The 14441-nt window shown below is 41.8% G+C and overlaps 1 protein-coding gene across 1 annotated transcript in view; it reads left to right on the top strand.

Annotated features, from left to right (window-relative positions):
* The window catches only part of dnmt3bb.1 (DNA (cytosine-5-)-methyltransferase 3 beta, duplicate b.1), a 36844-nt gene that overhangs the window by 6264 nt on the left and 16139 nt on the right, over positions 1-14441 (top strand). Inside the window, exon 2 of the mRNA XM_073470147.1 lies at positions 921-1029. Coding sequence (XP_073326248.1) covers positions 921-1029 — 109 coding nt within the window. The remainder of the gene's footprint in view (positions 1-920; positions 1030-14441) is intronic.

Genomic DNA, 14441 nt, shown 5'->3' with positions numbered 1-14441 from the left:
AGGCCTGTGTATCTGTTTACCTCAGGTTTGTACGGGCATGTAAGATCTGCTCCTACTTCCCTCTATTTCCCGCTTTCGTCCTTTTTCTGAGCAGCGGCCGCAAAGACGTGTTTCTGATGCACAAACTGATTATTCATCAGAAAGATGAAAGTTAGTTAGCTTCGGTTTTTTTTTTAGTGTCTGTGAAAGTTGGTCACGTCTGAAGGGAAGAAGCAAAAGATGGCGGTTAAAGATGTTCTGATGTGTTAAAGGCCAACAATTAGACGATCTTACAAAATTAATTTATTTCATCCTTTCAAGCAAAATGTCAAACGTTCTCCTGGTTCCAGCTTCTTAAATGTGAGGATTTGCTGCTTTTCTGTCAGGGTCGTCATGATAGTAAAAAAAAAAGTCTTTGGGCTGTTGGTCCAACATAAGAACAAATTGAAGATGTCACTTTGTGATCTAGGAAATATGATGAGCATTTTTCACAATTTTAACATCTAATAGACTAAAATGATTTGGCACATTAATCTATGACTCTACTGAGCTTCAGTAATTGGTGGTTGATGCTGACGCTGCTTATACTGAACTTTTTCTCAATTTTCTGGGAAGCCGGCACTCAAAGTCTGAATCAAACCTCAATAAAAAGACACAACAGTAGAATAAATTAAAACAAAAACAAACAGCAGTAAAACAATCATATTCATGTTGGACGTCTCCTCACATAATTTATTTGACTTGACGTGCCGTTTATCCAGGGCTGCAACTAACGATTACTTTCACGATGAATCTATTGAATGTTTAGTCTAAAAAAATGCAAAATATTGTGAAAACTGATGGTGACTGTTTTGTTAATCCACAACCACGAGTGATTTTTACAGGCACATCAGTGACATTGGAAGTAAACTTGTTTTATTTTCTGGTTTTTGTCTCGTCAGGTTTGAAAAGGAGTCAGGACAGACACTGGACCAGTCGACTGCGACAGCGATGCCTTCCAACAAATACTCCGCTGCGATCATGGAGGAGAGCAACAACATGGCCGCCACCGTGAGTCACACACACACACACACACACACACACACACACACACACAGGTTTCACAACAGGCAGGAGAGGTCACAGTGTGTTCCTTTCCTTTGTGACTTTGGAAATAATGAAAGTCGAAGTGAAAACATCTACAAAAAAACCACAGCCCTCTCATTTACACACACACACACCCACACACACACACACACACACACACACACACACACACACACACACAACCACTCCCCGTAACTCTTCTCTGCCAGCTGTGGTTTCAAAGAGTGTGTGTGTCAATGCCAGGGCAGATGCCCGGACAAGAGTGCCAGCATGTTATATGAGTCTAATTGAGAATGCATGTTGGCTGTGAGGGTGTATGCATGTGCCACACACACACACACACACACACACACACACAGCTGCATCTACACAAAGAGGAAATGGGAAATGCGGGGTAGAAAGAGAGGATGGAGGATGGAGGCAGCGAAGGAGAGAGGGAGGAAGGAGGCGAGAAAATTAGGATTCATGGAAGGATGGAGGACATTACAGCAGCGGCACACTGGCGTCTTTATGTTCTCCTCCAATGGGTTCACTTCAAGTATTCACAGAGAGAACACACACACACACACACACACACACACACACACACACGCACACACACACACAGAGATACACACATATTTCCTGATTAGCACACTGCAGAAACTTTCACAACCTGTACACACACTTTGTTTCACATGTACTGACACACACACTTTCACTCTCACACTTTCATTACGTGCAGACACACACACACACACACACACACACTCACACAGTTAATGGGGCTCCTGTCGTCCGTTACCACTTCTTCCTCTTTCTCGGTCTCATATATCACTCCGTCTGAGAGGGACACTTCCTTCCTTCCCTCCACCATCTGCTTTTTCTCTCTCTCTTCGTCTCTCATTCGTTCTCTTCTCCTCTTTTTCTCTCCGTCGCTCATTCGGCCTCTCATTCTCTCCATTTGTCTTAATTTTTCTTCTCACCATCACCACGGTAATCCTCTCTTCTGTTTACCGTTCGTCTCCATGCAAACTGTCTCATCACGTGTGACATGATGACTGGAGTCTGGAGGTATTCGCTTCAAGTTTAGGCAGCGTGACGCCAGGCGGGCCGTTACTTATCGCTCTCCAGATCGCATCCTGAGGTTTGCACGTGAGGTGACACGATCTGGTGGGTGATTTTTATCCAGAACACTTCCTGGGTGCGCAGTGCAGATAGTTTTCATAAGCAGTGTTGCTCTACGTGTTCGGCTGTCAGTCCGGCGAGTCAAGTGTGACGGTACCAGCATACAGGAGATCAAGGAACGAGTGGATTACTTCTTATAAATATTGAGATTCAAAGTTCACAGAGTTCAAAGTAACTGAGCTTTTGATCACGTCACTTGAACTTCAAACTTTAACTTCCTTAAAGTGCTCAGGAAAAAAAAAAACCAAGACCGGAGCCAGGACTTAACTTTCAATGTTCACCTAGACATAAAAACTGTAATCACACAATAAATCTGATGAAAACAGCTTAAAAACTTCTATTACTTTGCCCCAAAATAAGAAAATTCAGATGCTTTCTTCCCACAGGATATACTTTCACTTTACTTAGTGCCGTGCCGTGACGCCGTCAGCTCATTTCAACAGAGTCCTTGAACACATTTCCAGTTTAATATCTAATATTTGTATTGCCTCACTTGTCATTAGTGTGATATCCTCCTCTCTCATACCTCGATAAGAAGTTCGTCTACAGCTGCACCACATCGGTTGAACCTCTTGTGAATCTCATCTGTGCACTCACGTCAGCGCAACAGCACGATTGTCTGATAAAGCACAACAAATTGCTTTAGGGGGGCTTTCTGGTGCTACGGACGTTTATCTTCGAAATGCTTTAAGTGGTTTGTCTCCTCTCTCTGGTATTACTGGTGCTTTAGCAGCAAGGCTCCTGTTGACAACCGTGAGAATCCCAGTTTGATCTAGAAACCCTGAAAAGAGTAAAACAGCCAGTTAAGTCAATAAGTCGGCAGGTTTTGTAAAAAGATTGCCGGTTTTGAAGTGTCTCGTGTCCTGGTGTTTAGAGGAAACACATATCAGACACAACACCGGAGCGCTCTCCATCCAGTGAATGTCCGCCCGTTCACTCTTGTTTTACCTTCGTTGCCTCCTCCATCAACGGGCTTCTTCTTCTAGTGCAGCGTAGTTTTTTCCACAGTAATTTGTGGATACCGACCGGGGAAAACAATGCCTCTTTCTGTCCCGGCAGACTCGCTTCCTCTGTGCCGTATTTTGTCTTCCATTTTTCCAGGAAAACAGTGAAAGCGAGTTTTACTATACGTGGGTGTTGTCATTTCCTACAGACATTACACTGTGAAATCTGTTTACTTTGAAAGATTAAAGCAAACACTGTTTAAACACTTGTGCAGGCTTCACCTACTGAGAATGATCAGGTGATATGATCAAAAGCTGTGGAAGCTTGTTTTCTCAATCATAGATAAATTATATAAAGTCACTAAAGTTAAAATTAACTTTGTACCTACAGGCTGAAAGAAGAAGTTGATCATTTAAAGATCTTAAGCTCAACTTTGACACTTAGATTCAATACAGTACTGATACTTTGCTCATCTACATGGATGTTTGTACCCTGCTGTGTTCACCACAGGAAACAAATCAGGTATTAAACCACCTCAGCACTGGATTTAAACTGGAACCAGCTATTATGGCTAAACTGCAGCCCTCCCAGATGTAACAGCTGATAACATGTTATAGCGTATTATTCCACTGCCATACACCTGAACACCTCAACACCTTTAATCCTGTTTAATCAAGGATGACTCAGAAGAACAGCGTGACATTTAAAGAAAGAAACACGGCGGTGGTGTGCTTGGGCTGAGCCTCCGTTTTGGTTTTCTGCCAATCGAAAAAGCTGTATTTTAGAAAATTGTTGGGCTTTACTGAGCTTTGGACTCGCGGGAAGGTGTTTAGCCTCTGGAGTGGTTTTTGGGGTCAGACATAAATTTAGGCCTGAGTCTGGAGTCACAGAGGACACATTCTTAGCTCGAGCAGCAGCCTGAGGGCAGAACGAGAAAAAACTCTCAAGCCTGAATGTGAACGACGGCGTCAGCAGACTGTCTGTGGGTAAATTAAAGAAAATAAAACTTTATACTGTAGCTTAACATGAACTCTGCTGTCCCTGTGCCTCCCCAAACACACCTTGTTGTACAGTAGTTGTTCAAATACCCTTTTTTTAATCAGATTATTTTAAGACAAAGCTGAAGCAGAACGAATCTGGATATCTGATAATAACACCATCCCTATTTTTAGGCTACAGGAAGCCAAATATTCAACAGGTTACATTTAAGGTTGAAGGAAACACAAACTGACAGAGAAACAAACTTCTACACAACACTGGCTTCATGGGAGTCCGAGGATGTGACTGCAGTAATTTCACTGAGGGGGGAAAAATGGAAGAAAAGTTCATTTTGTGCACCTTTAAATTAAACAACTGTAAAGAATCTGAAGCAAGGTAATCAAAACTGAACTTACACACTCGGCGTCATTCCCCTCTGTAAACTGCGTGACCTCGCTTTGAGTTGAGACTTGCAGCATCACGGCCGAAATGACCGGAGGCAGGAGTCGTGGGTGTTTTGTTTTTTTAACTCGCAGCTCTTTGGTAACACTCTCAGAGCTTTCAGGTGATGATTTGCTGCACCCGGGCGTTTTTTTTTTTGGAGCGGTCCTGTTCAAATGTTAGCCGTAGACCTGCGTTGCTAATCATTTAGGCTTTGCTAAGATGTTTTGACAGCGCCGTCAGAGCGCCGCGGGGCACGCTGCCGCTCAGAGAGGAATGTGAGTGTGTGACGTCGGTGCGAGGCTTTACACACGGCTTTACCTCACGGATGGAAGATGGACGCATGTTAAACATACTTGACTCGGAGGCGGTGGTTATAAAAGTAGTTGTAGTGGTAGAAGTTGCAGTATTTGTACTATAAAGAGGAGCAAAAGGGCCGACAGAGTGGAGAGGAGGATCATTTGTGCTACTTTAATGCTTCATTGAGCATGACTGCCAGCAGCAGGGAGGAGGACGAGGAGGAGGAGGAGGAGGAGGAGGAGGAGGAGTGATGCATATCCAGGAAGGCAGGTTAATGAAGGATAATAACGATAATAGTCTACACAGCTACCTGGCCGACACCATCATTTTCCATTCACGTCTCAAACTAGAATGAAACATTTCACAAATCACTTTGGAAGAGTTTGACTGACGCTCTCATGCTGGCAACAACCGAGAAAGGAGGAGGACGCTCGAGACGAAGTATAAAACAAACTGAACTTATTCTTTAGCAGGTTTCTGTTTTGTCTTCTGCTTTTACTTTCCAAGAAGTTTGGAGCAACAGAGCCTCGTCTTCTGCTCCTTTTCTCGCCGACTTACAGGAGTTTATTCCCTCCCCGTTTACATAAGACGACCTTGTCTCGTTTTGTTTGGACGCAGAGAGAAAGAAAAAGAGAGGAGTAAAGATTTAAACGTGACGGAGACGGGAGCATCTCTTTATCACCACAGTGCTTCATCTTTAATTTATGTTGCAACAGATTTTACCTTCAAAACAAAAAAGCAGCTCCTGCGATTTCCTCCCCCTTTTTTGTATCCTTAGTTTGTTCAGTCGTGTTGGAGCAAATAAAGCTTCATGTGAGACAAAGTTTTTACAGACTTGTAGAAGGAGAACTCGCTGTTCCTCGTACATCAATAACTGAAGAGGTTGATTGCAGCGACTCTCAGAACAACATATCGTTTGCAGTGTACTTCTGGCAGATATTCCTCGTACGCTCGCTGTTTGGTCAGGTCCGAAAACTGCTTGGTTAGTTTTAGGGAAACCAGGGAAACTAAGTTAAAATAAGTCATTGGTGACTTTTGGTTTCATGTGCAACAGCGGTCTTCTTTTCTCCTCATGCAGACTTGTTCACGTTACTATGGCCACTAGAGGTCGCTGCCTCACAATAGGCTACCTGTAAATACGGGCCATAATAAGCTGCTTTCACACCATCTATATGGTCATTTTGTTGTTGGACTTCTTCCACATGAACTACGACGTAGTATTTGAGGGAAACCTTAAAATGTTTGGTGTTTGCTTTCTTGCGCAGAATTAGATAAGAAGATTAAATCTAGTCTCTTGTCTGTAGAGGGTAAACATGGCGCTACAGCCAGCAGCCGGTTAGCTTAACTTAGCATGGGGAGACAGCTCGCCTGATTCAGCTCGCCGAAGGCAACAAAATCCACCTTTTAGCACCTATAAAGCTCACTAACATGTCTGATATTGTTTGTTTAAACTGACGTTAAGACTTTAGTGTAAAAACAACAGTTTGCCGTTTTTCGGGGGGTTATATGTCAGCAGGCAACCAGCAGGGACGTTAGGAAGTAACAGTCTGGTACACAACAACCCCATAAAAAGAAAGAAAGTTAATAAGGGTAACAAACAGCCTCCAACTTGCACTTTTGTTGAGAAATGTCCCATTTCCGACCTTTTTCTGGCTCAGTGTTAAGTAGTGAAAGGAGGAAGGTAGCATGAGATTAGCAGAGATTATGGGAGGTGAAGACAGATGGAAATGCCCTCAGGTGTTTTCTTGTCTTTTTTGTCTGTCTGTTAGGACAGCTCAGGAGACGCTGAGTTATGGGTCGAGTAAAAACCTGAAGATGCAAATCAGGTTCAGAAACGATGCCGCCTACGTCCTTCCACACACACACACATGTTCACCCCCCAGAAAGGTCCCCCTTCCTGCAGGCCGCTGCCGTACATATAAAACTATTTCCTGTCTGGATTAATAGAGATGAACTTTTATACTAGTCTCATTACTTTTGCTGGTCCACTGATTTTGTTAGCATCTGGAAGTGCATCCAGATTTGACAAAAGTTTGGAAGGAGTTTGAGATTTTTTTGGGATCTTTAACTAAGTTTACTCTTTAGGGGTAATACGAGCTGGTTTGAGGGTTATTTTGCAGTCTAACTAGTTTGCCAAAGGTTCAGATTCACAGCCAAAAAAACAGTCGGCCAACGTTTCCTCAGATAACGCAACCTGTGGTTTGTCACGTCTTCTCACTTGATATGGTTGTTGTGGCAGTGTTTTTGTGGTACGTTATATGATAAACATCTCATAAAAACTGCAAAGTTTTATTGTTGTCTTTGTTTTTTATAATATCCCACCAGAACTGGTTCCAACTGGTTCTACAAACTGTGATTCGTTGCTGGTGGAAAGTCAGGTGAAGTTTCGTAGTCAACAAAACATTTCTGGAGCTTCACAGCAAAACAGCGTTGCAGCATTCAGACGACGGGGAGAATCCAAGTCTCTTGAAGCGCCGACATCCCAGAATTGATTTGAAAAGATGTTTTTCTTCACTGTAGCAGCCGAGATAAAAGAATTAGCTTGCAACTGGGTGCACAAGCTCGAGTGTGCGTCGAGGGTGGGCTCTCTGGGTTTTTCTGGAGGCTTGGATTATGTCAGATGAGCGGTTTGGCTGTCTTTCTGTAGCTGAGTAGTAAACTTGTTCACCGGAGTGTAATCGGTCAGATTTCCCTGTCAATCAATGGGGCATGCCTTAAAACAAAACTACTGAAAGTCACTGACAGACAACCAAAATCATCTAGAAATATAACTGTTAGCCATCTTTTTAGCAGTTATTTATGACATTATTGTAACAATATTTCTACAGTATATTACAGTTTATCTTTTGTTGTCTTGGATCTAAAGTGTTGGAGAAGGATGGAGATAAAACGACAGTGAACGTAATCGTAAGATGCAGCCCCATATCTCTAAATCCTCCATGTTTCTTGTCCCACATCGTTCCTGCAAAAGCATATTTTTTTTGTGCCGACCTTTGGACTGTTTGCATGCAGCCGCTGTAGTGCAGACATCAGCAGGGAAAACCCCGGCGGAGTTCATATCAGAAGCCTTTTACTGGTGGTTTGGTGGTTTTTCCTGGACCGCTGCCAGGTGCGTAACTACATGAGAGAGAAACAGGAAGTAACTGAAATGAGCCTGAAGGTCAGTGTGTCTGTCACATGTTACGTTTTAATGTGTTAGTTAGAGTAATAGGAGCGTGCTGTGGCAGCCGAGGCCAATAAAGTACAGCTGTGCTGCAGGAGTTTCAGATTTCCTCCAGCTGCGATCCGTCTTTCGGGACCGTTAAGTACCAGAGAGGACGTGGAGGTCATGTCCTCGGAAATTTACTTGTCCAATTTCATTTTTCGAGAGGAGATGCAGCGCTTCTGTGTCAAATTTAAGAGCTTATTAAGAGACACAAGTCAGGCTTCTTTAGACCGACTAACATCCTCAAAGTGAATGATTGAGTGAGTTTAAAACAACACACGCTGCTCTGATTTTCACCGGGGCTCGCTTAATTTTTCTACAAACAACTTCTTTGGCATCAGAATATTTGATTGACAGGAAAATCACACGCTAAACTAAACAAACATTGCAGTTTCAGCCCTGCTTTCATTCAAACCGGTGTTATTCCACAGACTGCTGCAGCCGAACACATTCTTCTGTACACAGTAGTTGTAACACAATATCAACATCTGCAGCAGCTGTTCCTCTCTCATCTCTCTCTCATCACTCCTGTTCACTATCCCTCCGCTCGCTCTGCAGTCACTCCTCACCTCCGTTCACCTCCAGCACCACCTCACTCAGAGCCTCCTCACGTTAAATCTGTCTCCAGCCTCTCCTGCTGTCCGTCCTCCAATCCTGAAATATGACAAGAAGACACACTTTCGTTTAGCAGTCAGGGTTTTTTTTGCCCGTGGGGGAAGTGTGTAGTAGCTGAGAGGTTGCTGGTTTGATTCCTCGTGTGTCCAAAGAAGCTTTTACAAAGAAGCAGTTTTTATGTCTGTTCCCTAAAAAATAGAAGGAAATATTTCGAATTAAGAATGAAATCTCATTGTCAGTTGCAGAATTTCATCTGAATTTGCAGATAGATTATAGGTTGCATGTTTCTACTTTCAAAAGTAATTGTTTTAAGAGATTAGATGATGATCAGGCAACAGAAAATTATTTAATAACATTTTTTGTAATTGATTAATTGTCAATTATACAAAAACAGCCGAATGATTTCTGGTACCAGCTTTTCAAACAGAAGGATTCACATTTTTTCTTGCATTTCTTTTTTTTTTTCTTGGACTGAAAATATGAAATTTGAGGAAATAACAGTTTAAGAACAGATTAATTGACTCTGGAGAATAAAATCATCTGTATTTTGAAAATAGTAAAGGGACAGTTAACCCCAAAACCAACAATACATATTGTCTCTCTTACCTGTAGTGCTATTTATCCATCTAGATTGTTTTGGTGAGAGTTGCAGAGTTTTGGAGATATCGGCGCAGAGGCGTCTGCCTTTTCTCCAGTATAACAGAACAAGATGCTTCTTGGCTTGTGGTGCTCAAAGTGCTCAAAAATTTGATAAACTCAACTCAAGATAATCCACAGACCTTGTTGTGAGCGGTTTCGTGTTGGAACTGTTTTCTTTCTGTGTAACCGTCCAGAAGTACGAGCATCTACTCACGAACGAGAGGCTGATTGGACATTAATGATGTCCTCTTCAGCTGAGCTGCAACATTAGCTATCTTAGTCAGCTCAGTCAGTTAACATGCATTTGTAAATTTGACATACCACTTAAAAACCTTGTTGCTGACAGATGCAGGTCGCAGGTTTCCGCTTGCAACAGTGATGGTTTTAAGGGGAAAATGATAAATCAATCATGCAACAGATAATTATTCAATGGTGATTTTTGTTTGTAACTAATTATCACAAAAATGCAGAATATTATCTGATTCCAGCTCGACAAGTTTAAGGATTTACTGCATGTCTCTAGTTTGCATGGAAGTAAATTGAATATATTTGTATTTTGGGTCGTTGAAGTTGTCGCATCTGGTAAAATGAGTTATTTTTTACTACATTCTGACGTTTTTAGGGCAGATCAATTGACTTTTGAGAATAGAAATCAAATGTATTTTAAAATATTAACCAAGGAGTTTCTTTGAGCAGTGGTGTATCGGTCAGTAGAGCCCAAATGATAGATTGGCTGGGCTGATGTCCAAATTTAAGAAATTAGTGTCAAAAATGTTTATGTTAGTTGTCAAAAAACGAATACACGGTTTGTGTAACAGGTTAAAATCAGGTCATGTCTTCCCCTCAGCAAGGTGCTGCGTCATAAAAACCGCTGTCACAATTTTTAAAACATCCACGGCCTCTGGATTATTGTCCCTAACGTGTCTGGTGACCTCGCTGACCTCACTCTCTCTCAGCCTCAGCCCCGTCGGCAGCTCTCGCTCTCAGCCATCTTGAGCACACACTCTTTATACGCAAGTTCAGCGAGTTCATTTATTACAGTGGAAATTTGGCATCACAAAGACACTCACACACACACACACACACACACACACACACACACACACACACACACCGCACGCATTCCCTGTTTTACGACGCTTAAAAATCACAAACAGCCTCAGATATGCGTTGCTGTGATTTGCCTTAAAAAGTCAGCACAATCTCGCAATTTCCATGTGCTGCACAGCTGCTCGTTCTCTCTGCTTTGTTCCATCTTTTGTGTCTTTTGCACCAAATTATTTGTAGAATAAAGACTCGTGTGCGAGACGGAGACTTGATCAACCATCCGGTTGTCCAGGTCCGCTCAACTTATTTGGAAACATACAGTTTAAAACATGGGTGAACTGCCATCTTAGCTGCATTTTAGAAAACTCTTAGTTGCGTGTTTTATCTTGTTTATTTAACATGTGAACATTTTGATATATTAAAACAAAGCAATGTAGTTTGAACAACAGTTAGAAATAGAAACTTCTGCTTTCGAACGGCTAACTTCGGCTCTTCAAATGACCGAAACCAGTCATTTCTTGGGGAATGTGAAGCTCAAAACAAATTTTCTTCAGCGTTGTACAAGCGCTTCTTTCACAATGTAAGCTTATGGGAAGAAGTCTTTACACCAGCGTGCATCACATGAGATTGTAATGACACAGTTTGGTGTCACATCCCCTATCAAATGACTCGATTGGTCCAGTGACATTCGAAAAAAAGCCTTGAAGAGCTGCACGGACAAATCATTTTATTCCCACGATCTAGAAGATCTGAGGGGGATTTTATACGCGTGACATCAAACTATTTTGGTTTCATGCACCATTGAGCAGCTTTCATAAGATTAACGGGGCCTGCCTCAGACACTGTATCCAGATTGTCCTTAATACGTCCATGGTTTTATTACTAGTCCTGTGCATCCCTGGTTTTCTTTTTCTCTCTTGCACACACACACACACACACACACACACACACACACACACACACAGATACATACAGTACGTCACAAGCACACACCTGTGCACACGTACACACATGTAAATCTCCCGAGGTGTTACCAGTAAGGACATCATCTGTACGTCTTTTGTATTCGTTCTGGCTCTAATCTGAGCGGGCAGCAGGAGGGATTAGGTGGAATCAGAACTTGAAGTGGAGCGATGGACGTTCAAGTCCGAACAGAGCAGCTGAGCTGAGTTGCAACAGAAATGCACCGGCAGGTTTCACGTGGCATCTCTCCTTCACCTGCGATGACGTGTGCGATGAAGTGATGGGTAGAGAGACGCCTGTGCTTTACCTCGCTGATCCTTCTGGCAGGCGAGCCGTGCAGTCTAAACACATGACTCACCGTGAGCAGATTCATCATCGCTGTGTTGTTCTTGTAGGATTTTCTATACTGTTTGCGTTGAGTCAGATGCTGTTGGACATGCGGGCGTGCCTGACGGTCTCTGACATGTTAATATGTTTGAATACATTGACACATTTGGAGTACTTGACTTGATGGAGTGTTTGATTTGGTAGCCTTCACACCTTCCTTTTCTGTGCCCCGAGGTAAAGGAGGGTTTGACGTCATGTTGTGGAAGTTATTCAGGCCCTGGAGCTTTAGGTTTAAAGTGGTTTATCTTATAAACAGGGGCTTTTTTTGTTTGGTCACCATAGTGTTCTCTATTTTCTTGACAGTACAACAAAGCAGAATACAGAATACAGAGCTTGGTGTCTGTTTACAATAATCCACTTATTCTCCTTTTTATAGTCCAGTCTCTTCAGTCTCTGATGGGTTTTATAGACAGTCCACATTTCCCATTTTTCATAGCATGCAAACTGTTGCAGTCGTAGAGTGCGTGTGAATTTCTCCGTATCATGCAACTTCCAACCAATTTCTCTTGGTTTCCTCTTTACACCACTTCCTTGTAATAGCTTTTCTTTCACCCCGCTAGAAGTATTTTAACCAGATAGGTGTCTTTCCCTCGAATGTGCTCTTGTGTTAGATTTCCCAAGTCTTGACATCATAATGTCTGAGATCTTAGTCCCGCTTCACTTGCGAGACGCAGCTTGAACAGCATGCTTTGTGTCAGATGTCAGATTTTGGACATTTTCCAGGAGGTTTTTTTGGAAGCAGGTGACCCAGTTGGAAAGCCGTCAAAAGCTCCTGGCAACGTTAAGATCTATTGTGCTGTAGGGAGTTAAAATATTTTGGACGTGCGGCACTCTGAGCTGTGATTCAACAGGTTCCTCACAGCTCAGCATGGTGCTAATAGTTTGTGATTATAGAGTTACAGAAATATCTGGTGACAGTTTAATAGCAGGCATTATATCCTGTGCGGCCAGAGGCTACGCTGGTTACCACCGTGAAGACAATGGTTGTGATGCACAATGAGCAGCCTGACAGACTTTATCCGAGGCTTCGGGGAGTGATGTCATCACACTGTCGGGTACTGAATGTGCAGCCAGCGCCTCAAACACGCCGTCCTCGTCCTCAGGTGTGGGTGGGCTGCCGCGTGAGGGCTGTGTGGAGGTGTGTTGTCACGGGCAACACTTCCTGTTTGTTACAATTATTTTTTGTATTGCAACTTTTCTGATATTTTATGTTACGAATATGTAAATGAGTCATTATTTAATTAAAAATGCACTTATTTGCTCACATTTCCAGAACAGAAATCTTCAAATTACCGAACTTTTGACAGGATATCTCTTTTTATTCATACATAAATCATGAAATACTGTCAATCAGGCTGTGAATGATATATGAACAAACCCGGCTGTGATATATATCATACATAATATATATCTAGGAATGAAACTGGGAAGTTTGGTATATGTAAATATAAATTATTTTTGAGATATGTATTGTAAAAATTCCACACATTTTTTAACGTCAAGACAACTTTTTTGTATTACAGATTAGCTGATATTGTATGATTAAATATTCAAATGCCCCTAGCTAATTAAATATGCACTAATTTGCATAAATATCAAAACAGAAATTGGCACTAAAATAAACATAAATGTGTATTCTGGACTTTGTATTTCCATGAGTCTTACAGAAGACATGATATGGAAACAAAACATTGTGTTTTCACCTTTAGCGTCTGTTTTCCGTCTTTATTCTTCGTTAGCTTCTATAAAGTGTTTATTAGACTTCTGGGATCCATAAAATAATATTAATAATAACATGGAAAAAAGTGAGATTTCCCCTGACGTAAAATCTCAGTTTATATTCTTGTTTTAACACAGTCCTCAAAGCTTCCTCCTTTCACGAGCCTCGGGTACCGATCGTATGGATTAGAAGTCGGTCACTTGAGTCATTTAAACTGCTGGTTTTCTTTGCCTTTGTAACAGAATTTTAAACTTGGGGTTTTAAATGTTTTACACTGAAATGCTCCTGGGAGTCACTTCTTCTGTACCGAATGTTTTTAAAACAGCTGTTCCGTCTTTGTTTTGATGATTTAGAGTTTCAAGTCTGTCAAAGTCCTGAGGTGCTCCAGTTGTGATATAAAAAGGCTCAAACACTACAAACTAAAACACAAATAACTGTTTCTCCAAACTCATTTAATCTTTCTCTGATAACTTTTCTTCTGTAGTCCTTCCTCTTCCTCTTCCTCTTCCTCTTCCTCACATTTGATGTCATTTTAAGCTTGGAATCGTAGTTAACTTCTCTCTTCTCACACCTGCGCAGGTTTGTACTGAATATCAATAAACCCAATGTTTTTTAAAACAAATGTTCAGTCTTTGTACTGATTATTTAGCGGAAACAGTTTTATGTCCATCCGAGCCTCCAGTTATGAGTCATCCAACATCGTCCAGCAGAAAATGAACAGGGGAAACACAGAAAGACAAAACGGAGGAAAGATTATAAATAAATAAAAATGCCAAAGCAGAAAATAATTAATACAAAAAAGAAGAATATCCAGTTAGTCTCGCTTTTACTCTTTTGCCATCTTTCATATCTGTTGTCCTTCTTCCTCCTCTTCACATCCGTCAATCAATAACTTGAACAATCTGGTCATCAGGCCTCTTATCGGTCTAAAGTTTATCAATCACTTTCCCTGACGTTGCTCTCTCTCTC

Source organism: Pagrus major, chromosome 7 (assembly GCF_040436345.1).
Source record: "Pagrus major chromosome 7, Pma_NU_1.0".
Classification (NCBI taxonomy): Eukaryota; Metazoa; Chordata; class Actinopteri; order Spariformes; family Sparidae; genus Pagrus; species Pagrus major.
The sequence above is the reverse complement of the archived record's forward strand: the minus strand, read 5'-3'. Positions and strand labels throughout refer to the sequence as shown.